Source organism: Engystomops pustulosus, chromosome 2, assembly GCF_040894005.1.
Source record: "Engystomops pustulosus chromosome 2, aEngPut4.maternal, whole genome shotgun sequence".
In the NCBI taxonomy this organism is placed as follows: domain Eukaryota; kingdom Metazoa; phylum Chordata; class Amphibia; order Anura; family Leptodactylidae; genus Engystomops; species Engystomops pustulosus.
This window is the reverse complement of record NC_092412.1, coordinates 111,352,469-111,376,768: the sequence shown is the minus strand read 5'-3', so window position 1 is coordinate 111,376,768 and position 24,300 is coordinate 111,352,469. Positions and strand designations below refer to the sequence as shown.

General features: G+C 41.8%; 1 protein-coding gene across 7 annotated transcripts in view; it reads right to left on the bottom strand.

The window, feature by feature from the left end:
* Positions 1-24,300, bottom strand: part of SENP7 (SUMO specific peptidase 7) — a 48,319-nt gene that overhangs the window by 4,444 nt on the left and 19,575 nt on the right. For 6 of the 7 annotated variants that reach the window (XM_072135964.1, XM_072135965.1, XM_072135968.1 and 3 more), the window contains 11 exons: positions 24,148-24,264; positions 23,266-23,299; positions 21,633-21,812; positions 13,731-13,993; positions 13,143-13,267; positions 12,478-12,594; positions 9,402-9,524; positions 9,144-9,236; positions 8,024-8,214; positions 4,024-4,064; positions 1,500-1,537 (listed from right to left, as the gene is read on the bottom strand). In XM_072135964.1, coding sequence (XP_071992065.1) covers positions 1,500-1,537; positions 4,024-4,064; positions 8,024-8,214; positions 9,144-9,236; positions 9,402-9,524; positions 12,478-12,594; positions 13,143-13,267; positions 13,731-13,993; positions 21,633-21,812; positions 23,266-23,299; positions 24,148-24,264 — 1,322 coding nt within the window. The remainder of the gene's footprint in view (positions 1-1,499; positions 1,538-4,023; positions 4,065-8,023; positions 8,215-9,143; positions 9,237-9,401; positions 9,525-12,477; positions 12,595-13,142; positions 13,268-13,730; positions 13,994-21,632; positions 21,813-23,265; positions 23,300-24,147; positions 24,265-24,300) is intronic. The other variant, XM_072135966.1, reaches the window with a different exon arrangement.

Below are 24,300 nucleotides of genomic sequence, written 5' to 3'. Positions count from 1 at the left end.
AGAACAGCAGAAAAAGGCTATGATTCACAACTTATGTTCACAGTATTATGTCTGTACTTAACAAAAAAAAAAAAACACATCCATCAAGTTAAACCAAATTCTAGAATTCTTTAAATTTCCAAAAGTGATGTGATTTTCATTTTGACTCCAAATTTTTTTAAAAATCCCAGTGCTGGACCACTCCCAGTAGGCCACGCCCCCCCTTCATGCCCCAATTGCGTGAAGGTGGCGGATTGGGCTAAATAATCACAAGTGCTAGATACAGGATACAAACAATTTATTGTATATACTCACAAAAAAACATTTAAAAAGCGCGCATATCAAATCCTTAAAATCAAGAGACGCCAAACACCTTGCCCGACCCAGGTTTCGCCTCTTTAGGCTTCTTCCAGGGCTTGAAGAAGCCTGAAGAGGTCGAAACCTGGGTAGAGCAAGGTGCTTGCCGTCTCTTGATGCGCACTTTTTAAATGTTTTTTTGTGAGTATATAATAATAAATAGTTTGTATCCTTTATCCTGGCGTTCTACACTATTTGTCCGCAATCTCCGATACAGAGAAGATAGTGAACCTCGGGCACGAGAGTGAGACTGGGTGCACGCTTCAGTCCAGTAAGTGGAGACGGGGAAAAGGACGCTGAACCCAGGAGACCTCTATTCCTAACCTGAAGAAATGGGGTGGTGAGATTCCTCATGACCGAATGTGAATAGGACCCTATTGTGGAGTTTAGCACTGACACTTTCTTGCTTGCTCCTTATGACCGAATGTGAATAGGAGCCTATTGTGGAGTAGAGCACTGACACTTTCTTGCTTGCTCCTTATGACCGAATGTGAATAGGACCCTATTGTGGAGTAGAGCACTGACACTTTCTTGCTTGCTTCTTATGACCGAATGTGAATAGGAGCCTATTGTGGAGTAGAGCACTGACACTTTTTTGCTTGTTCTGACTTTTGGCTTTGGGGAGTGTGCCTAGTCAGTAGCTCCTCTGGATACATAAACTCTGTTTCAGGAACCAAAACGTTTCTTTTGATGAAAGGGCTAAGCACTGCTGCAAATATACATTCTACTTTGAATGCTGTGAATAAAAAAAAAATATATATATACTTCATCCAAAGGTGGAAGGTAATAAAGCTACTGAAGCTAAACATCGGAATGCTAACTAGAAACGTTGTTCCTTAGAGAAGGCAATAATTTCTTAGGGTTAATAAACAAAAACAATCCTGACATGGGAATGCACTTAAGAGGACTAGGAAATTACTGTACACACTTCAAAGCATAAGTAGCTGAAATTGACAACGCCATATGGTGGAAGAGGATTACATAGGTCAGGAATCTTCTCGTCTTTCTTTATGTTAACCCTGTCTGTTTGCATTATAGGTAAAATAAGGCTTAGTTTAATGGTAAAAATGCAGTTTAATATAATCTAAAATAGTTATCCTAAAATATTGCAATATTTAGTGCAAAATTGTGCAATAACATAAGATTCTGGTGGTATTTATTACCTTTTACAAATTTTACCATCCTGCTTGTCTTTGTGTTTCTGAAAACAAAAAAAAAAGATATAAAGTTTACATTATAATCACTCTAAACCATGCACTGAACTCATCATTTTACACTAGATCACATTAATAAGAAGTCCAACCACAAGGCAGAAATGTAAAGGGCGCCTCCCAGTGGCACTCAAGAAGACTTGCAATATGTCAGTATAACAGCAACTTGTCAGAGCTGGTTATTATTATCATCAATATGCTAAATGTACAGAGTAATAAGTGCCTCTTTACATGATAGTTCAGCTCTACGGATAGTACTGATATATACATCTATATATTCCACTTTAAGACGAGGGAGTAACTTTGCATTCACGTGTATGTATGTATGTATGTATGTATGTATTTATCAAACTTTCAGAATATAGAGGAGATCATGTACACATTATGTTTTAATTCATTATGTTCTTAATGAATTGCACTTCATTCTGACCAATGGGATTCACCGTTGGTCCTTAAAGGGAACCTGTCACCACTATTTTCACAAATACAGGTAGTGGCAGGTTCCTATAGAGCCCTAGTAACTATCTGACACCCTGCTTTTAGCTAAAAATTGTTCCCCTCAGATCCCCATAAAATCAGAGTTATAATCTTGCCTGGTATCTATGCAGCTTTGGAGCGAGTCCAATGGGGGCGTGGCCTAATGTCATGTGACCAGGGTGACATCATCAAAGGTCCTTGAGCTACTTAATATGAAAACTATACCCCATGTACATATCTGACCACATAAAAGCATCACAGCAGCCTCCATGGACTTCTACTCCTCTCCATGCAGGCTGCTGTGATTTCATGTGATAAAATATGCTGTGATTTCATGACATATATGCTTAGTGTACAGTTCCTAATGCAACAAAAGCTATAGGACCTGCGATGATGTCACCCTGGTCACATGACATTATAGCAGCATACAGAGATAGGATGGGGAGGAGCTGCTGGATTCAGCCTAAGGAGGCCACGCCCACCTGGACTCGCTGTAGCCATGCTTAGTTACCAGATAAAACTATAAAGTTGAATATATGGGAATCTCAGGGGAATCATTTTTAGCCACAAGCAGGGTGTCAAATAGTTATTAGAGCTCTACAGGAACCTGTCACTACCTGTATTTGTGAAAATAGTGGTGACGGGTTCCCTTTAACCCTTACAGGCCCTTTTTCATTTTTGCATTTCTTTTTTTTACTCCACTCATTCCAAAAGCAATAACTTTTTAATTTTTACGTTTACAGAGATGTGTGTGAGGGCTTGTTATCTGCAACAAATTGTACTTTTTAGTGGTGCTATTTATATTCCACGCAATGTAGTGTAAAGCTGTAAAAAAAATTCCATGTGCAGTGAAAATGACATAAAAAACCCATTTGTGGCGTTTTCTTGTGGCCTCTGTTTTTAATGGGTTTCTGTGCTGCAAATGACACTTTCTATTTATTCTTTGGGTTATTACGATCACAGGGACACCAAATTTATAAAGGTTTTAATAGATTTAATAAAATGTAAATCTTTTGTACATAAAAACTATTTTCTATTTTGCAAAATTCTGAGGCCAATAAATTTTTCACACTTTGGTGTACAGACCTAAATGAGGTGTCATTCTTTGTGGTATGTGGTGGCGTATTAATTTATATCAATTTGGGACATATATGACCGTTTGATAATTTTTTAATTTAATTATTCGTGGATGGGAAAATGGGGAAAAAGTGGCAATTCGGATATTTGGGGGGGAATAATCGAACATTTTGGGATGTGGGGATACCTATCAGGTTTATTTTTACTGTTTATTTATTTCTTTATATGTGTTTAAGGGAAAGGGGGGTGATTTAAACTTTTACTTTTTTTAAACTTTTTTTAATAATTATTTTACTTTTTTTTTTTTTTTTCTACAATTATTTCAGACGCTCCAGGGTACTTTAACTCTGCAGGTTCTGATTGCTAATACTATATACTGCAATATTGCTGTATTGCAGTATATAGAAATTTTACTGATGATCTCTAATAGGTGGCCAATTGTGTAAAAACCTACATATGTTCGCAGTTTTAAAGAAAGTACACAAGCACGTGGCAGGAACTCCTTCTGCCAGCCAATTCTGGCCACACCCCTTCACGCCCACATGGCATAGCTGCAAATATATATAAGCAAATTCCTGCAGTGCACAGAAATTGTGATTATTTCAGTGCTCGATTCCCAAAAATTGGCATAGAAGCACTGATAAATGTCCCCCATAGTTTGTCACTACAACCTGAGCCTGGGTCTCTGTATACAACATAGGCTGCTGGTGGCGAGAGGCGCTTTATTATTTTTGCACCACCTGAGGCCATAGAAAAAAAAAAAAAGGAGCCTGGACAAACTCTTGTATTTCATTGTGGAAAAAAATAAATATTAAGCATTTCATCAACGTCCAGGTTGAGCTATTCTTTATAATTCCAGCTTTGTACTCTATGTAGAAATTTCGATCAACATAAGAAAAAAACTGTGATAAAAATAACTTACTGCATGTAAAGGGTTGCAGCTTATTCCTGAGCTGGTAGAGTCTAAAACATGAAAATAATATGGGTATTCCAGGAAGACAAGATTCTTAAATGTACTCAAGATAACAAAATAACACATTCTCTAATTCACTGTTATAAACAAAAATGCTGCATTTCACAGATATAATTCCAACCTGTCTCTATCAGTCCTGGTATACACAATTTTGGTTGCCCTTGGATCTAACCGTAAAGCTTCTGACTATGATTGGACAGGACACAGTCTTCTCATGAATAGTTTCTCTGTCTGCACACTGCAGTGCTCTCTGCCTCCTGGTTCTCCCCCCTGCATTCCAAGACGAATTCACACACAGACACTTCCTGCCAGAAAGCAGCATGTTTCAAGACTTACTCTAAAAACTACAGATAAGATCCTTGTAGCAGGGGAAGAAGGTGTACCAGAGCCGACTGTGTGTGTAACAGCTGAAATGTAGCAGAACAGAGAGTGTCATTGTGTGTTATATCCATCTCATGGATCTCATCATCTCTGATCTGTGTCATCTGCCTTTTTCTATGTGTCAGATATTAGTGAATGTTCAGAGGCTAAGTGAAAGTGTAGATCGGAGGTGCTCTCGAGTTGCGGCCCGTGCCCTGCTGCCTGCAGGAGGGGGGGGGGGACTAGAACAGGGGGCAAGAGAGGGGGGGGGAGGGAACACTAGAACTGAGAGCAGGAGAGGGAGGGCACTAGAACTGGGGGCAGGAGAGGGAGGGCACTAGAACTGGGGGCAGGAGAGGGAGGGCACTAGAACTGGGGGCAGGAGAGGGAGGGCACTAGAACTGGGGGCAGGAGAGGAGGGGGGACTAGAACGGGGGGCAGGAGAGGAGGGGGGGACTAGAACTGGGGGCTGCAGGGGGATTAGAACTGGGGGGGAGAGGGGGACACAACTGGGGGAGGGGGAATAGAACTGGAAGCAGGAGGGGAGGGGTGAATAAGAACTGGGGGCAGGAGGGGTGGAGGGATCTAAAACTGGGGACAGGAGAGGGGGGGACACTAGAACTGGGGGGCAGATGTAGGGACACTAGAACTGGGGACTGCAGGAGGGGCACTACAACTGGGGGCAGGGGAAAATAGAATTGGGGGCAGGGGAGAATAGAACTGGGGCCAGAGGGGGGATGGAACCAGGGGCAGAAGAGGAGGGGGAAACTAGAACCAGGTGCAGGAGGGGAGAGGGGAACTAGAACTGGGGGCAGGAGGGGACGGGGGAACTAGAACTGGGAGCAGGAGGGGCGGGAAACTAGTACATAAGGAACAGTATCATAGTAGTTATATTCTTGTACATAGAGGGCAGTATTATAGTAGCTATATTCTTGTACATAGTTGGCAGTATTATAGTAGTTATATTCTTGTAAATAGGGTGGCGATATTATAGTAGTTATATTCTTTTCACCTCAGCCAGCAAAAATGCAAGAATCTTCCCTAGTTATTCACTATTATTAGCTGCTGCATGGGTTCAGACAATTTCCATAATTATTAATATTGTCTTGTTTGTGCGCTGTATTGTTTCCTCTAGGGGCCATGTTACTTTTTGTACAAATACAGTATAATGCACTAGTGGTTTCTGGGGGGAATTAGCTCTGTACTGTGGTTTTTGGCGCTTCTAGGGTTTCGGTTAATAGTGGGGCCCTCTGAAGAGTAGTGGTATTACAATGCGGCCCTCGGACCAAAAAAGTTCTTCAACCCTGGTGTAGATAAACCTGTAGCCTGATGATCTGAGCACAATGTTAGCACATTGCTGTATTCATTGGTTTTGTACGATCAGGGTGATACCAAATTTATATAGGTTTTATTGTGTTTTAATACATTTTCAAAAACTAAACAAATGTGTACGAAAAATAAAAGAATCTTCTGAAGCTAATACATTTTTCATACTATGGGGTAAGGAGCTGTATAAGGTGACGTTTTTTGCTAAATGAGCTTATGTTTTCATTGCTGCCATTTAGAGGACTGTGTGACATTTTGGTGTAAAAGTAGCGTTTTGGACATTTGGATGCTATTTTCCATTATGGGGTTCACTGCCGGCAATAATTTATATTTTGATAGATCGGCATTTTGAGACATGGCAATACCTAATGCGTTTGTGATCTTTACTGTTTATTATGTTTAATATCAATTCTAGGGAAAGTTTAAATTTTTAACTTTTTCTTGCTATTTTTTTAAACCCTCTAGAGCAGTGGTGGCGAAACTATGGCACGGGTGCCAGAAGTGGCACTCAGAGCCCTTTTTGTGGGCACCCAGGCCTCCACCCCAACACATAGTTTGCCAGATAGAACTCAAGTCTTCCTCCTGTGGTCCAATACATCCCAGGACGTGCCCAGCTCAGCACTATTTTAAAGCGACATCCTTGGCTGCCAAGAATACAGGGGGAGAAAGAAGGTGTGGACAGAGATGGATTAATATTGGAGCTCCTGCTCTGGGTCCCCTTATTTTTCCTTTTCAGGGGTCCCTGAAGGGAAGCTACAATCAAAATTTCCCCATCATCTTTCTTCTGTATTGAACTCAGGACGCCAATACGATCAAAACCTGTGATGCAGCAGGGATCAATTAAATACTGCTTAAATTGTCATGTTGGCTCTTGGCAACATATAAGTGGGTTTGGAGCATAGTTTGGGCACTTTGTCTCTAAAAGGCTCGCCATCACTGCTCTAGAGTACATTAACCCTAGATGGTCTGTTCATTCCTACCATATACTGCAATACTACTGCTAGCCCCGATCATGGGTATTAGCAGTGGGAGTTTTCTGCAATGTACAGCCCCAACAACTCTGTGCCGGTATTTACGGCATAGAGCGTGAACGGGTTAAAACTTATTTTTATTGTGTAAACATTATTGGGGGTTATAATTTGCAAACTTTCTTTCATGGGCAAACTTTTTTAAACCTTACACTGCCAGTGGATCCAGACATTTTGCTCCTCTGGTAGTCAGGTCAAATAGTTCATGTTGAAACAAGACATATATGTCCATCAAGTTCAAGCAAGGAATACAATGGAATAGGAATAACATCCCTATATTCTATATTATAAAACAATTGTAAATGTTATTTTGATGTAAAAAGGCATCTAAACCCTTTTTTAAGCTCTCTGCTGCCCCTACTGTGACCAACACCTGAGGCAGACTATTCTACAGAATCCCGGTTCTCACAGTGCCCCTGGTGTTTTGACATAATTTTTGATGTGATATCCTGGAACAACTTTCCACCATATTTTTGCATGGACCATATATTTTTTCTGACTATAAGACGCACATCCATACATTCACACACACAGCTCTGCTACATCCATACATTTACACACAATGCTCAGCTATACACACACAAACAGAAATAGCTACACACACAAATACACACACACTGACTGGGCACTGCTATACACATAAACACACGCACAGCTCTGCGATACACAGAAGGAACACACTGGGCACTACTATACATATAAACACACACACAGCTCTGTTATAAACACATAAGGAGCACACTGGGCACAACTATACACATAAACACAGCACATTTTCGGTATATAGGGTTCCCACCTGCTCTAATCTTTTTTTTTTTTTTCATTTATATACGTAAAGAATTTTGGGGGATTTCTTCAATTGCATATATAAATAAAAATGTACTTGTGTGGAGATAATTTCACATAAATGTAGTCATAAGGTTCTTTAGAAATTAGATTGTTAAATCCTTGGATACAGCCATTTCATATCCAAAAACTATTTGTTTCTTTGTGCAAACACTCCTGCATAGGTGGTTGTATCCAAGGACAACATAGGGACAAATTTATTAATAAAATCCAGTTGAAATGTATATATAAAACAGATATGCCCACATGAGAAACCCTTCAAATGTTATTTTCTGTCCTAAAATACATAATACATTATCAAGAAATAAAAACTGAGCCTGCAAAAACTGTAGGTTTATAGTCAAAAAGGTGATTCAAGCAGTTGGCAAAATAAAAACCTGAAAGCCCACCTTCAGACTCGCCGCTTTCATCTCCAATAGTTTCTTCTTTCTTTGACAAATGGTCATTGAATACAAGAACTGAACCACTATCAGTTTCTGTTCTTTTCTTCACATCTTGAACGTCACTTGCATCTTTTCTGTCTTCATAAACAGCTTTTTCCATCCAGGGAAAGCATACCACTACAAGATACCAGTGGGAACTGAAAAACAAATAAGGTTATTACTAATGCCTGACTCCACTAAAAAAACGGTATATGCTTGTATGACACAAACCTAATTTATATACTTGTTATAAACTGGGTGGGGATTAACATGTTGAAATCAAACATGCTTGACTCTTCCTACCTTACGCGCCTACATACATATTAGGCACATTTGTTATTCAATCCTTCTGGGTTTGGCCATCAGTAAAAAGCATCACATGGTAGTTATTGTAAAGTTATTTAAAATTATCCACAACCAATGCAATAAATGTGTTATCATGAACATAGTTCAAAGTTTATAGCCTTTAAATTATTGGGTCTTATAATAAATACAAAAGGTTTTCCCAAAACTGTAAAGCCTTTTGATAAAGTAGGGAAAGAAGCTGTACCTTTTACTGTTATTTGTTACGACCTAAGGCCCAGTACACATCTGCACCTGGGCTGTTACACCCTGTGTTTAAGGAAAGTGAAACATGAACAAAAATCGAAGGTGTTCCTTTTACCATAGACTTTAATGGACCTTCTGTTACACCTCCTTTATTAATAGTGGAAAAGAAATGATAATATTGGAATGTGTAACACGGGTGTAAACTTCACACTGCAGCCACAGCTTTAAGCTGTTTATGGCACAACAATCACATGGGATATAGAAACAAGCATGTAAACATACCCGGCAGGGGGTATAATGGTGGACCATAGCGTTTGCATGGTGGACACAGCATTCACTTCATAAGAGGCTGCACATTTCATCAGCCCAATAGCAGTGAATTGATTTGGTTCACTGCTTGAATCATCATTGAGGTCCTAGAGGTCTGGAACTCAGCTACCTGTAATTTATCCCTAGGGACATGTGACTTGTGTGGGACAAATCCTTAAAATATCAATTTAACCATTTTCATATTTGTACTTAAAAGTGAATAACTTACTTTTCATTAACAGGTACAAAGATAAAATCCTTTGTAAAGATATCAACATGCCGGGTCCAGGTTTTGACTCGGTGGTGCCTTCTCTGTGCTGCACTTTACAATATAGAGACATTTTTTTAAATCATATTGCATTTTTTTGTTTATTTATTAAAGCTAGTAGTCACAACCATACAAAGAAATAAGACAATCGGCCCATGTCTCTTGTAAGGAGGAACAGGGAAAACCTTTTAACACAAATGTAATTTAATCCAGACTTACGGCATTTCTGTCTTGGAATCATTTGTAGCATTATCCTTTCTTGTTAAGCACCTGAAGAAGAAACTGCTGAATATATGGCATTTCTCTGCAAAAGATTTTGGAAACTTCTCCAATAAAAGGTACCTATAAAAGATATAACAAAATAATAGTAGTTATAAAACTACACAATTGGATAGAATCCATGTTGTAGTTATTTCTACCTTCCCAATAAACACTTTAATTTGGTTAATACATATAATCCGGCAAGAATTAGCTTTCCCAATCATTTCTTCAAAATAAGGGCCAGCTGGCATGCCAGTTAGGATTAGCGTCTGGCTACACATGGAAAGAAATTATCCACATAGCGCTGCATCTAGGTGGCAACCTTGTATTCCGGGAGAAATGATCCAATCCAAGGCAGAATCCCTGCTATGTTATTTGCATTATACTAATAATAAATATTGCTATGAATTATGTTGTATACATCAAACACTGTGCAATTGACCCCAAGGAAATGACCAGTAATGTTATACTTGTAACAGAGTGAAGCTGTTTTCACACGGTTATTGTCAATTGCACTGCTCTTCTTAGCCCCTGCACGATTGCTATACGGCTACATAGGTCCTATTTGCACATGCCACGTACAGAAAGGACATTTATAAACGTCATGGTGGCCAACTTCAAATGGCTATATCTCTTAAGATCTGAGACCGAGATACACAATGACTTGTGTATGTTTGCTTCACAGAACCGGAGATATCCACTCTTAAATTTGTACCAAAATTTAATGATTTTTATATACTGCTTTTTCTGTCCGATTGTAACTTTAAGAGTGGCCATTTCTGGTTGTGTGAAAAATCCATACATGATCCATATTAAAGGCAAAATTCTCCTGTATAATATGACAACAGTTTTGTGTTTCTAGGTGGAAGGGTTCGGGAGATATAGGCGCTTGAAGTGTGCTCACCACTCCCCCTGTAAATATTTATAACATATTTTGGTAAAAATGTATTCAGTTTTACTACTAAAAAAAAAACAAAAAAAAACTTTAAATCGGAGAAATGACTTTAAAAACCTAATTTTTCACATTTGTAGTCAATCATCTGCTAATTTTATAAAGAAAAAAAATATGTAATTAATAAAACTATCCTATCAAGTTAAAATTGCACGTCATAAAAAATTCTAAGTAAAAATAGTTTTAATATGTATAAAGTTTCCAAAGATATCGTTATTTAAATAAGCGCATAACAGAACTGCAAAATTTGACATTGAAATTCAAGCATCAATAACCCTCGGTCTTGAAGGGATTAATAATGGGAAACAATAAAAGGATTGGGAATGCCGGATTTCTAAACAATGAACATAGTATTTAAATAGATCTCAGTGAACTTGAATGCTTTGCTTTGTAGAAAGTGTCCGTAAGAAAAGTGTTCCTCAACCACCAGGCTGTGGCCCTAGACTGGGCTGTGGAGCACCTGTTCCAGGGCCACAGCTGAACGGCAGAAAAAAAACAAAACAAAAGGAAAAAAACATCCCAATACTAGCCTTCCCCTTCCCTCTGCATCTGTCTTCTCATCACTTTTCTTCGCTTCCACATTAATGAACGGTTCTATTGCTTGAGCATGTGGTGATGTTGTGGAAGCACAGTGCAACGGGGAAAGGGGACACTGGGAGGAGAGGGCCAACTCCAGGAAAGGGGACATTGGGAGGAGGGGGCCAGCTCCAGGAAAGGGGACATTGGGAGGAGGGGGCCAGCTCCAGGAAAGGGGACACTTGGAGGAGGGGGCGAGCTGCAGGAAAGGGGACATTGGGGGGAGGGGGACCAGCTCCAGTAAAGAGGACATTGGGAGGAGGGGGCCAGCTCCAGGAAAGGGGACACTGGGAGGAGGGGGCGAGCTGCAGGAAAGGGGACACTGGGGGGAGGGGGACCAGCTCCAGTAAAGAGGACATTGGGAGAGGGGGGCCAGCTCCAGGAAAAGGGACATTTGGAGTCGGGGGCCAGCTCCAGGAAAGGGGACAATAAAAAAAGAAAAAAAAAAACTATACATTTCTGGCTAGACACCTGACCATCTACCCAAGCCCACTGATCCCTGAAAAAAAATGTATGCTCACAGCTGGTCCATGGGCAAAGAAAGCTTGGGGACCAATGCATCAGAACATTGATGCAATATAGAATGCTATGTAATACCTATACATAGCACTACAGGCGGTCCCCAACTTACAGACAGCCCCTAGTAACAGACGGACTTCTGCCCACTGTGACCTCTGGTGAAGATCTCTGGAAGCTTTACTTTAGTCCCAGAATGCAATGAACAGATCTAACATACATGTAATGAAGCTTTATTGATAATCCTTTTCCCCACGACGGCACAAAATTTGGAAAATTCAATTGTCACTTGGACAAAAAAAATATTTTACAATGATAAAACATAACTGTTCTGAATTTAAATTATGAACAAACCTAAAGAACCTATCTTGTAACCCAGGAGCTGCTTGTAACCTTCACATGAAAGAGTCAAAATAAACCCAATTTCTAAAGGACTTGCCCATGATTTTGTATTGATGGCGTCTTCAGAACTAGTGGGGGGAGACTAGCTGCTATTGCCATATTCAGCAAAGGAGTATTTTCACACCTAAATCCAACATTTACACGCTAACCAGATCACACATTTACAGTGGAGGTGCTGCTGTTTTGCTATGAAGAAAGGACTTTGTTGCATGGGGTCCCACCCTCTGCACTGTGGCCTGTCTGATATCTGACCAATGTACGGTTCTTTCTCATGCTAAAAAACATTAGCAAGATCATTAAGGACATTTAGAGTACAGACACTGATGTAAATAAAGCACTTGGGTTGTGAAACAAGTGTATAATTAAGCCACAAAGCCTCTGTCTGTCTCTCACCTCTACTGTTCAGCTTCTGATCAGTGATCCCCCTCAATCATAACAGACAGATAAAGCAGAGATTTCAACTAAAAAGTCAATGAGGAAAGAGGGTGATAAGCGGAAAAGAAGCATTTCCCTCTGTTTAGGTAGATGACAAAGCTTCTTATATTCTCCTATAGTCCAGAACCATATAATCCTACAGCAAATACTCACTTTAGATAGAAATCAATGATAACATCATTAAGAAATTCTCCATGTTCCAAACACTCTAAATCCTCAGTAGTTACAGCAAGACCTCCTTTAGTTGGGGGAGGAGGATAAACCAGTAATCTGGAAAATAGGAGAACCATGTAATGAATGGGGATCCAGGATATGCCGATGTGTAATAGGAAAAGACTGACTGATTATTACCTAATAATTATGATCATCTACAATTAGCCATTTTAAAAATACATAACGTTTCATCAGCCAGTGGGGTAGATTTACTTACCGGTCCTGTCGAGATCCCGCGGTGCGTTGTCCGACAAGGTCGCTTGTGTGCCGAGGTCCGCCGGAGTTCACCTTCTACTTGCCGGGGTATGTGAGTGCGTGTCTTGCGGCACCATTCTAAATGTTAAATCTTGCGCGTTGTCCGAATTCGTCAGGTTGTCCAACGGCCACGCCCCCGGCGCGATGTGCCAAAATCCGATCGTGTGCATCAAAATCCAGGGGAAATACCCGACGAAAATGCGCTCAGCTGACCCTTAGTAAATGAGCCCCAGTCACTTCATTGTTGCTTTCCACAGAAGTTATAACCAATTCTGTGTAGCATTGACAGCTGAATCCTTCATGTTACTATTACATTGGTATAGTTGATTTTAAAGAACCTCAAAACTCACCTTAAAAGTGTTCCTCCCTTGTCTACTTCCTTCATGGTATCATCTCGCCTTGAGACCATAGACACAGAGTAACGGCCATCTTTGTATGTCTGTATCAAGGTGTAGGAAGATGTTATTTTTGAAGCCTGTAAAATATAAGTATCTACCGTAAAAGTGCTACAAGTTAAATAATTCTTCTCCATATAATTGTAATTTATTTAGGGCCTCACATCAGATCAATGATAGTCAATAATTAACAGAAAGGATTTTTTTTTATCACGACATAAATATAAATGATAAATATATAAATGACAATAAATTTATTTATATCGCTCACATTTCCCCAGCGCTACAAAAACCTTTTCAAACCAGCAGGCCCGCTCATGGCATTGTGTAAAGACATGGGGAGACGTGCTTGCCGCTAGCCAATTTTTGTGCTGAAAAACTCAGCTTATAGTTGAGACTATACGATATATAAAATCCTTTCATTACACACCTAGGAAATAGTCTGAAGATAGTAATGTATACACATATTCCAGAAACTCATATATACACATACAGTATAGTTTGAGAATTTCTATACTGGGGGTTACCTTTTAGGAAGCTTACCTCTGGCGGGTCTACTGGTGAGGTATTGATTGATTCTTTTTCCTTTTGTTTTTTAAAGAAAATGCCACAGTTTGCTTTAAAAGAGCAGTCTTCACAAGACAAAGCTTCCAGCATGGGATACATCTCGTCCCAGGACAGAACATCAGCAAGTGCAGGAGCTCCACCACTCTCACTAGCTTCTCTCATAATCCTACACATGAGAGACTGCTCTATGACGCTGAGAGGTTCAACCAATTCCAGGAAAAGAAGTTCATTTGATTTAGCTGCATGGAAAAAAAAATAAAAAGAGTAAAGATTTAATAACAGGACTATTATTACAACAACAAACGCTATACAAGATGTAACGAAAGAGGTCAGAACGGTGTAAAATGTCGCAAAATACACATTGGTTTCATCCATCGGTTAGATTTAGAAGAGCATTCGATATCTGAAAAGTTTGTAGGCAACAAGAAAAATCCAGATCATCAGAGGGTAGGAGACGTAACTTAATAAAGTTCTGTGATGTACAAGAGGCGTGGACTCACATCAAATTGGTACCCAAAGAGAACAGAAAACTACTACAGTTCACATTGTTCCTGGGTTACGCTGAATGTAGTTCTTACATAAAAAATTAGATTCCCCCAACCTCACCCCTAGGAAAATACAGGTTCACATATTTTTAGGAAATATTTAGCATTTATTTTTGATTTGATGGGTATTTCTCGAAAAAAGAATTTTTTAACCATTTTGATTTTTGGCAATTACAATGCCATCTGTCAATCAAAAAGATTTGAATCGTAGATCAATGTAATATTTCCTGGGAAATCTGCATCTGCAATAAAAAATGGGGGTTCCCATTTAGGATTTTAAAGTTGCTCCCCCGCCACATTGCCAGAGGGTGGGGGTAGAGGTAAGGGGCTGAGTTTGGCATCATTGGATTGAATTCTGAGAAATATTTGATGCATATATTTTTCGTTTTTAGATCTGATGTGTAATTTGCAAGATATTTTACCGTTCCAACCTTTTTGTTACACCCAGTAAATACATACCCATACCCTAAATCTAAGCAACACTCTGGACTTAGAACTATGTTAGAGAGGATTACAAAAGAGCTCAAGTTATTCATTAATAGGATTTCTAAAAAGCTATTTCACGATATACAAAGATTAAAACAGGTAAAAAAGTAGTCCAAAATACCCCCACAAATTTTAGGCCACTTTATACACTTTCTAAGTAGAGATGAGCGAAAACACTCGTCCGAGCTTGATGCTCGTTCGAGCATTAGCGTACTCGAAACTGCTCGTTGCTCGGACGAGTATTTCGCCAGCTTGAGAAAATGGCATCTCCCGCCGTTTTGCTTTTTGGCGGCCAGAAACAGAGCCAATCACAAGCCAGGAGACTCTGCACTCCACCCAGCATGACGTGGTACCCTTACACGTCGATAGCAGTGGTTGGCTGGCCTGATCAGGTGACCCTGGAATAGACTAACCCCTGCCTGCGCTGCTCGGATCATTCTGTGTCTGGATGCCGTTAGGGAGAGAGCTGCTGCTGGTCAGGGAAAGCGTTAGGTTGGTCTATTAGAATAGTGATAGGCAGGAGTGATTCTACAAGAACCCAACAGCCCTTCTTAGGGCTACAATAATGTTATATTTTTACTTTTTTTTGGTTTGCTTGTGGCTGGGCTTGCTGCCACTAGTAGTGCAGCTAGTACCATATTGTGAGGAATTTGCAGGGGGACTTGCGACCGTTGTGTTTAGCTCTTAGTGACACATATCCACCTCAAACACCGAAGTGGGACAATTTATTAGGGATTTGATTTGATTTATTTTTTTTTACGTTTATTTACTTTTATAACTCAAAGTCATCAGGCACAGCACAAAATCCAGTTGTGTGCTATCAGTGTAGGTTAGAAACTAGCCATAGCAATAGGATATAGCATCGTTTTGTTTAAACACACAAAAAAAACAAAAAAAATGTACAGTTTACACTTTAATTTTGAAAATGTTTAACCCAAGGGCTAGGGGTAGAGGACGAGGGGGTGGACGTGGGCGTCTAACTACTGCAGGGGTCAGAGGCCGTGTTCCTGGGCGGAGTGAGACACCACCTGCTGATGAGGGAGCAGGGGAACGCCGCAGAGCTACACTCCCTAGGTTCATGTCTCAAGTTACTGGGACTCGTGGTAGAGCACTGTTGAGGCCAGAACAGTGCGAACAGGTGATGTCGTGGATTGCGGACAATGCTTCTAGCCATTTGTCCACCAGTCAGTCTTCCACGCAGTCCACCCATGTAACCGAAATCAGCACTCCTCCACCTCAGCCTCCTTCCCCCCAGTCTGCCCCCTCCCAGGAAAATTTGGCATTTGAACCGGCATACTCTGAGGAACTGTTTTCTGGACCCTTCCCACAGTCACAAACCACTTGTCCGGTTGTTGCTGAGCTATTTTCCGATGCCCAGGTTTTCCACCGGTCGCAGTCTGTGGGTGATGATGACATTATTGACGTAGTGGAAGAAGTGTGTAAAGAGGTGTCGGATGATGAGGAGACACGATTGTCAACAGTGGTGAAGTTGTTGTCAGGGCAGGAAGTCCGAGGGGGGAGCAGACTGAGGGATCGGAGGATGATGAGGTGACAGACCCAAGCTGGGTTGATAGGCCGGGTGAACACAGTGCTTCTGAGACAGAGGAGAGTCCTCGACCAGAACAGGTTGGAAGAGGCAGTGGTGGGGCCAGACGGAGAGGCGGGGCCAGAGCTGGTGTATCATCGCCAAATGATTCACGTAGTCAAGCTCCCGTGGCGAGGGCTAGATTTTCAGAAGTCTGGAGGTTCTTTAAAGAAACACCGGATGACCGACGGACTGTGGTGTGCAACCTGTGCCAAACCAGGATCAGCAGGGGTTCCACCACTACTAGCTTAACTACCACTAGTATGCACAGGCATATGAATGCTAAACACCCCACTCAATGGCACCAAGCCCATTCATCTCCGGCCGGGCACACCACTGCTCCTTCCCCTGTGTCATCTGCTAGTCAGCCCCCTGCCCAGGACCCCCGCCCAAACACCTCCTGTGCGAAAACCCCATCTTCGCCTCCACGATCCTCCACAGCATCCACCAGCGTTCAGCTCTCCATACCCCAGACGCTGGAGCACAAAAGGAAGTATAGTGCAGAGTCTGACCCTGGGGCTGGTTATATACTGCCGACGCTGAGGATTGCGGCGCCTACCTCGGTCAAGGTCTCAAAGGCCTACTATGCCTCCTCCTCCTCCCACCCCTCCTCCACCTCCTCCTCTGAATTACCATCCGTGGGCATGGTGCCATCAGTCGGTAGCTCTAGGCACAGCAGCAGTGCCATCGCTAAGCGACAGCAGGCGGTGCTCAAACTGCTGAGCCTAGGCGATAAAAGGCACATCGCCCCAGAGCTATTACAGGGCATCACGGCGCAGACTGATCTGTGGCTGGCACCGCTGAACCTGAAGCCAGGCGTGGTTGTGTGTGACAACGGCCGTAACCTGGTGGCGGCTCTGCAACTCGGCAGGCTGACACATGTGCCATGCCTGGCCCATGTGTTAAATCTCATAGTTCAGCGTTTTCTCAAGACATACCCCAATCTGTCTGATTTGTCTGAGGTGCGCCGCATCTGTGCGCATTTCAGGAAGTCCAGCACAGATGCTGCCACTCTCAGGGCAGCGCAGCGCCGCCTCCAACTGCCCGCTCACTGACTGCTGTGCGACGCGCCCACGAGGTGGAATTCAACATTGACCAGGTTATCCAGAGTTTACCAGCAGCACAGAGCGATTGTAGACTGCCAGATGTCAACTTCCACCAGAACTGGTAGTCAGGTCAGTCAGCTTCCTCAAGTCTACAATGAGGAGTGGACGTGGATGTCTGATATCTGTCAGGTGCTGAGTAACTTTGAGGAGTCAACACAGATAGTCAGTGGCGATGCCGCCATCATCAGCCTCACCATCCCGCTGCTTGGCCTGTTGAAAAAGTCAGCATGAAGTCGGAAGCTTTGCGCTTGTCACAAGAGACGGGGAAGAAGATTCCCTTGTTGATAGCCAAAGCACCCTCTGTTTCTCAGGGCATATCGGAGGAGGTGGAGGAGGATGAGGAGGAAGAGGAGGAGAATGTTGGCGAGACAGAAGAGGGGACCATTGTTCAGTCCTTCACTGTTCAGCGTGTATGGGCAGAAGGAGGAGAGGAGTTGGAGGAGTTGAAGGAGGAGGAAATGGACAGTCAGGCCAGTGAGGGGAGTGAATTCTTGCAACTCTGGCGCATATGGCAGATTTCATGCTAGGCTGCTTATCCCGTGACCCTCGCGTTCAAAGAATTAATTCCAGCACCGATTACTGGGTATTCACTCTCCTGGACCCACGGTACAAGCAAAATCTTTCCACTCTCATCCCTGGAGAGGAAAGGAGTGTCAGAATGCATGAATACCAGCAGGCTCTGGTGCACAAGCTGAAACAGTATTTCCCTTCTGACAGCGCTAGCGGCAGAGGGCGTACTTGTGTGGGACAAGTAGCGAGGGAGAGTAGGCGAGCAGGCAGCTTGTCCAGCACTGGCAAGGGTACGCTTTACAAGGCTTTTGCCAGCTTTATGTCACCCCAGCAAGACACTGTCACCTGTCCCCAGTCTCGGCAGAGTAGGGCTGATCTTTACAGAAAGATGGTGAGGGAGTACGTAGCTGACCATACCATCGTCCTAAATGATCACACAGCTCCCTACAACTACTGGGTTTCAAAGCTGGACATGTGGCACGAACTGGCGCTGTACGCCTTGGAGGTTCTTGCCTGCCCTGCCGCTAGCGTCTTGTCCGAGCGGGTTTTCAGTGCAGCTGGTGGCATCATCACCGATAAGCGTACACGCCTGGCAACTGACAGCGCTGACAGGCTGACGCTTATCAAGATGAATAAAGCCTGGATTTCTCAGGATTTCCATTCTCCACCAGGTGAAAGAAGCTCAACCTGAATAATGTATGCACTCCTCCTCCTCATTGTCCTCCTTCTCCTCCTCTTTGTACACTAAAGCAGAGGAAACTGGCTATTTTTTGCCAGGGCCAACTGACTCTAGCAATAGTACTCTATATATTTAATTTTTCTGGAGGGCCACCTACCCGGTCCTCTGTTTTAAACAATTTTTGGGAGTGCCACATACTGGCACTCAATCTATTTAATTTTTCTGGAGGACTACCTACCTGCTCCTCTGGTTTGAAAACCTTTTTGGACTGCCACATACAGGCACTATCCAAATTAAATTGTCTCCATAGCAGCCTCCACACGTCGTCTTTTTAGCTGCCTCCACACGTTGTCGCCATAGCTGCCTCCAAAAGTCATCCATATAGCTGCCTCCATACATCGTCTCCTTATCAAACGAGCTGTGTCAGGCAGAATTTTGGGTTGTTTTCATGGCTTCCACAACAAACTTTGTCGCCACCCTGCTGTGTAATCCACAAAATATACTGGCAAACTTTTATCATTTAACGATATTATTTCAGCGCTTCTTGCGCATCTGTTTACATTCCCCTCACCCGCCATAACCCAAACTTATAAGAACACTACTACACTTGATCTTATACAAAAGGTTCTTAGAAGTGCTGTTTGGGGAGTAGCCGAGAGACAGGGGCTTGGATTGGTGAAAGCTCGCCTGGCAGCGGAGCTCCAGCTCCATCCCAAGATCCAACTAACATAGTTTTAACTGCAGCACCTTTAATCTACTACTAGTTCACTGCCTCCATACATCGTCCCCTTATCAAACGAGCCGTGTCAGGCAGAATTTTCAGGTGTTTCACCAGATACATAGTGGGACTCGGCCCATCTGTCGCCGCCATGCTGGAGACCTGAAGTTGCAATCATAGCAGGCAATATGGATGACCCATACTGTCGCTCTTAATCATGGAACCATTTCCGAAAAAACAATTAAAAATAGAACCACTATGCTATTCCATTATTCCTAGGTGAAATATTCAAACGACCCCGCCTGCTTTGAAATTATAATTTTTTCAAAGTAAACGCTTCTGGCCCCCAGGCCCATTTTGGGTGGGGAGGAGCCGAGAGACAGGGGCTTGGACAGGCGAAAGCTCGCCTGGCAGTGGACCGCCAGCTCCATCCCAAGTTTAGGCAGCCTCAGAGGCATCCATGCATGCTGCCCCTGCTGTTTCCTGTACATTTTGCCTCCACGATCCTCCACAGCGTCCACCAATGTCTCCATGCGCAACTTTCAACTCTCTATACCCCAGACGCTGTAGCACGAGAGGATATGCAGCACATCATCCCCTTATCAAACGAGCTGTGTCAGGCAGAATTTTCAGGTGTTTCACCAGATACATAGTGGAACTCGGCGCATCTGTCGCCGCCATGCTGGAGACCTGAAGTTGCAATCATAGCAGAGCAATATGGATGCCCCATACTGTCGCTCTTAATCATGGAAGTCGTCTCCATTGCTGCCTCCACATGTCATCCCCTTATCAAAAGAGCTGTGTCAGGCTCATTTTTCGGGTGTTTCACCAGATACGTTATGGAACTTGGTCACTATGTCGCCACCATGCTGTGTTATCGACCAAATATACCGTCAACCTTTTGTTCACATAGGAAATCATTTCAGTGCTTCTTGCTCACCTCCTTTGGTTCCTCTCTGCCACCCATTGGTTTGAAGCCTGAGTCCATTTAGGGTATGTCGCCATGACACTCTCTAGCCTGCCGCTGCTGCCGCTGCCTCTGCATGCCGTCCCCTATAGTGTCAGGGTCAATTATTGCATGTTTTAGATGCTATCTAGCCTCATTCGGTCACTCTGTCATGGCCATGCTGTTGCCCATAATTTAGGCATAATGGTATGATTAAGCAGCCTCAGAGGCATCCATGCATGCTGCCCCTTCTGTTTCCTGTCCATTTCCGTGGTGTTTCCATCCTTTTCTGAGGTTCCTAGGTGTTTGGCCAAGCTTCCCTGTGCAGAGCCTTGGTCCCCTTGAAAAATGCTCGAGTCTCCCATTGACTTCAATGGGGCTCGTTATTCGAGACGAGCACTCGAGCATCGGGAAAAGTTTGTCTCGAATAACGAGCACCCGAGCATTTTAGTGCTCGCTCATCTCTATTTCCAAGCTATACATTTACTGCTGCTCAGCTGTCATTTAAGAGAAAGTCAATTAATTTTTTTATGCAAATGAGCTTCTCCGTGCAGCAGATACAGGGTTGTGTCATGTGTTTTCTTCTTTCTATGTCGCCCATCACCTCCCAGAACTATCCTGTCACACAATGACTGGTATACCTTGTATAAAAGAAGACAATGTGCACTTCAAATTACACATCACCGGAAACACAGAATGAATGCCTGCAAAGCTTATAAAGAACTCTACATAAAGTTGCTTTTACTTCTGGGCTGATTTGGGCTTTTGGATTCCCTTTAATCGGCAAGTACTGAAATTCCATAATATGTTTGTAATTTTTGTAAATTTCCTAAACCTGGAAAAACCCTTTAACTGTGCTTCTCTATCATATCTATAGGAAAATGTGCACAACCCATCCCTTGCAGTCCTATTTTGCTAGACAGAAAGCCTGTGTCAATATCAGTTATATTAGGTTTCCTATGAAGGTCTAACGCGACCTGACAGTGTAAACCACATAAGGCTATAAAATGGAAATATTCACAGCGGTCTTTGGCTAATAACTGATGAAAAAAACGCTGATGAAAACCTCTGATGTGAACTGATCCTCAAAGGTAAAGCCGGTTATATACAAATAAAGAGGAATTATGTAAAGTCGCTTCAAAAACACATAAATAACATTGATGGTTGCTAAAAGATAACAGCGTCAAAAGAATAGGAATATTTTTGCCCAAGTCTCTGCAACGCTCTGTAAAAATTGCTAATTTCTAAAGTAATTATTTGTCAGAACAATAAAAACAAGAACAATGAAAAAGTGCATACTCACAGGTTTGGCTTCTGGATGTTGACCCCATGTGTTTTTCAATCTGAGGTATACAGTCAGGAGTTATCCATAAGATAATGACAGCACTACTTCTTTCAGACACTGCTCCATTTGATAGCCAGAAACCATACTTTTGTAACCTCGTTGTATCCAAAGAAATACATTTATTTAGCTCCAAAGGCACTGCAAAAAATACAGAAAAAAACAAAGAAAATCAGTGTGTGAAGCTTCAGCTCCCCACATGCAGGTTCTCATGGCATGGGATGGTGGTCTACTGCATGTAATCCAGGTGACAAGGAAGGATACAGGCAGTCCCCGGGTTACATACAAGATAGGGTCTGTAGGTTTGTTCTTAAGTTGAGTTTGTATGTAAGTCGGAACTGTATATTTTATCATTGTAGTCCCAGACAGAACTTTTTTGGTCTCTGTGACAATTGTATTTTAAAAATTTTGGGTTGTCATAAGAATCAATATTAACAATAAAGCTTCATTACAGACAGCTGTGATAACTGTTACAGCTGATCATTGTAGCCTAGGACTAAAGTACAATAAATTAACAATATCCAGAGGTCCGTTTGTAACTATGGGTCGTATGTAAGTCGAGTGTTCTTAAGTAGGGGACCGCCTGTACTTAGAAACAAATACGTTCCGTGTAGGATCCAGCACTCCAATGTGAAACCAGACTGTTAAAAATAGCATCTTTTATTCAAAAATACATTAAAAAAATCACAACAAAAAGGATGGGTAATCCACAACAAAAACATCACAAGACACAAGAGAAGGGGGTGCAGCAGGTGACTTGTAATATTTTAGTCCTTACTCATACCACTACTACCCCTCTTTTTTGTTGAGCTTTTTAAACAAATTTTGAAATAAAGTGTAGTAAAGTGTAGATGTAGTTTTTAACAGTTCTGTTTCACACATTGGATTGCTGGATCCTACACAAAATGTATTTGTTCCACTGCAAAAATATACAGTAATTGCATAATAAATTGTCTGCACTAAGAACACTATTAAGATTTACCATCTATGTCGTGAAAAACACTCACGATCCACACCCTTATTTCCCTTCTTCTGCTCTGTCTTTATACATTATAAAGAAGCTTGGCAGCAGTGCTCCTTCAGTAGAGTTTGCATAGTAATAATAGATTTAAGGGGTACCATGACATTTCAAAAGGATCATCATCCAATGATCCAATAAGGTAATATCTACAGAAATATCTATATCAGGACAAGATGAGACTTCTATAATACAAAATGCCTTAGAGAAGATGTAGTTGTGTCCACTTTGCATTGCTATGTTACTATCTGCCCAACAACATCTAACATGTTAGAGCATTTTCCCCAAACCATATACAACATGTCTTGTATTAAGATGTACCATAGTAACAATAGTTATATAGCACTAGTGTGTTGTAGAAAATCATTAAATCGCAATTTCCTTCCCATTACAAGCTGCAGAGCATCCTTTCAAAGACAATGAAGAAAAAGCAAACACAAATCTATAAATGGTGTAAAAAGAAATCCACATATTCCACAGGCAGAAAACTCTAAGCACTGACCGCAAAACTATGTAGGAAAAGTAGGAAGTAAAACAATGAACAAAGGGAATTTTCTGTAGTAAATTGATACCCACCTTTTATAGGAATTTCAATACATTTTGATGAAACCTATAGTTAAAAAAAAGAAAAATAGACAAATTTAAAAAAAACAGTCAACACTATTTTGTGATACTGTGCCACACAACCACATACCTGTCTGTGTGTGATCTACACCGTGGTCTTGGAGGCAGCCTTAAAAGGGAACCAGTCACCACATTTTTCACATATGCTGTCAGTGACAGATTCCCATAGAGTCCAATTAACTAAATGTCACCCTTCTTTTAGCTAAAAATAGTTGCCCTCTAAATGCTGCCCTTCCCCTCAAGAAGTAAATATTTATCCAACGAAAAAAGTTAAAGAAATTCCATGCTATGTGGGACAAATGGCTTGAATCGCCATTTACCGCTGCCCCTCAAATTCCTATTTAGATATACAGGTATGTCTCTATTATAGCCTCTGTCATCTCCATTGCATGTTATTATATGAGCTGGACCCTGAGACGGCGGTGGGTGGCTAGTGCATGGTGGTGTAATCTGTTTGTTTTTCTTTTTGTTTGTTTATTTCATTGTTTGCTATACCTATCTTGCTCGGAGGTACAAAGTTAGAATACAATAGTCATGTGGAGACAACTTTCTGTTCGCCGAGACACATGTATGCTTATTTTTAGCAATCCTGTTCTCCCCCCACCCTTCTACATCAGTTCCTGCGAGACATTTTATAAACATATTGTTCCCCTTTAAATAAAAAAAAAATCATAGGGGACATATACAGATATAATGTTACATTACAGAGTACAAACAGTCATATGGAACAATAGAAGTGAGGGCCCTGCTAACAATTTCCTATAAATGAAATTAATTATTGGATGATTCTAAATATCACAAGAGATAAATGTCACTAAACAGACACAACATTACCTTAGCACAGGCAGCAGCTCTTCTCCTCTTTGTGCCGTAGTATACATATAGCACATTTAACTGCAGCACTAGGTCGTCTGATGCTGGAAGTGGCTCCACTATAGTGTCAGAATAATCCTGCATTACATAAAATGCTATTAGAGAACTAATTTT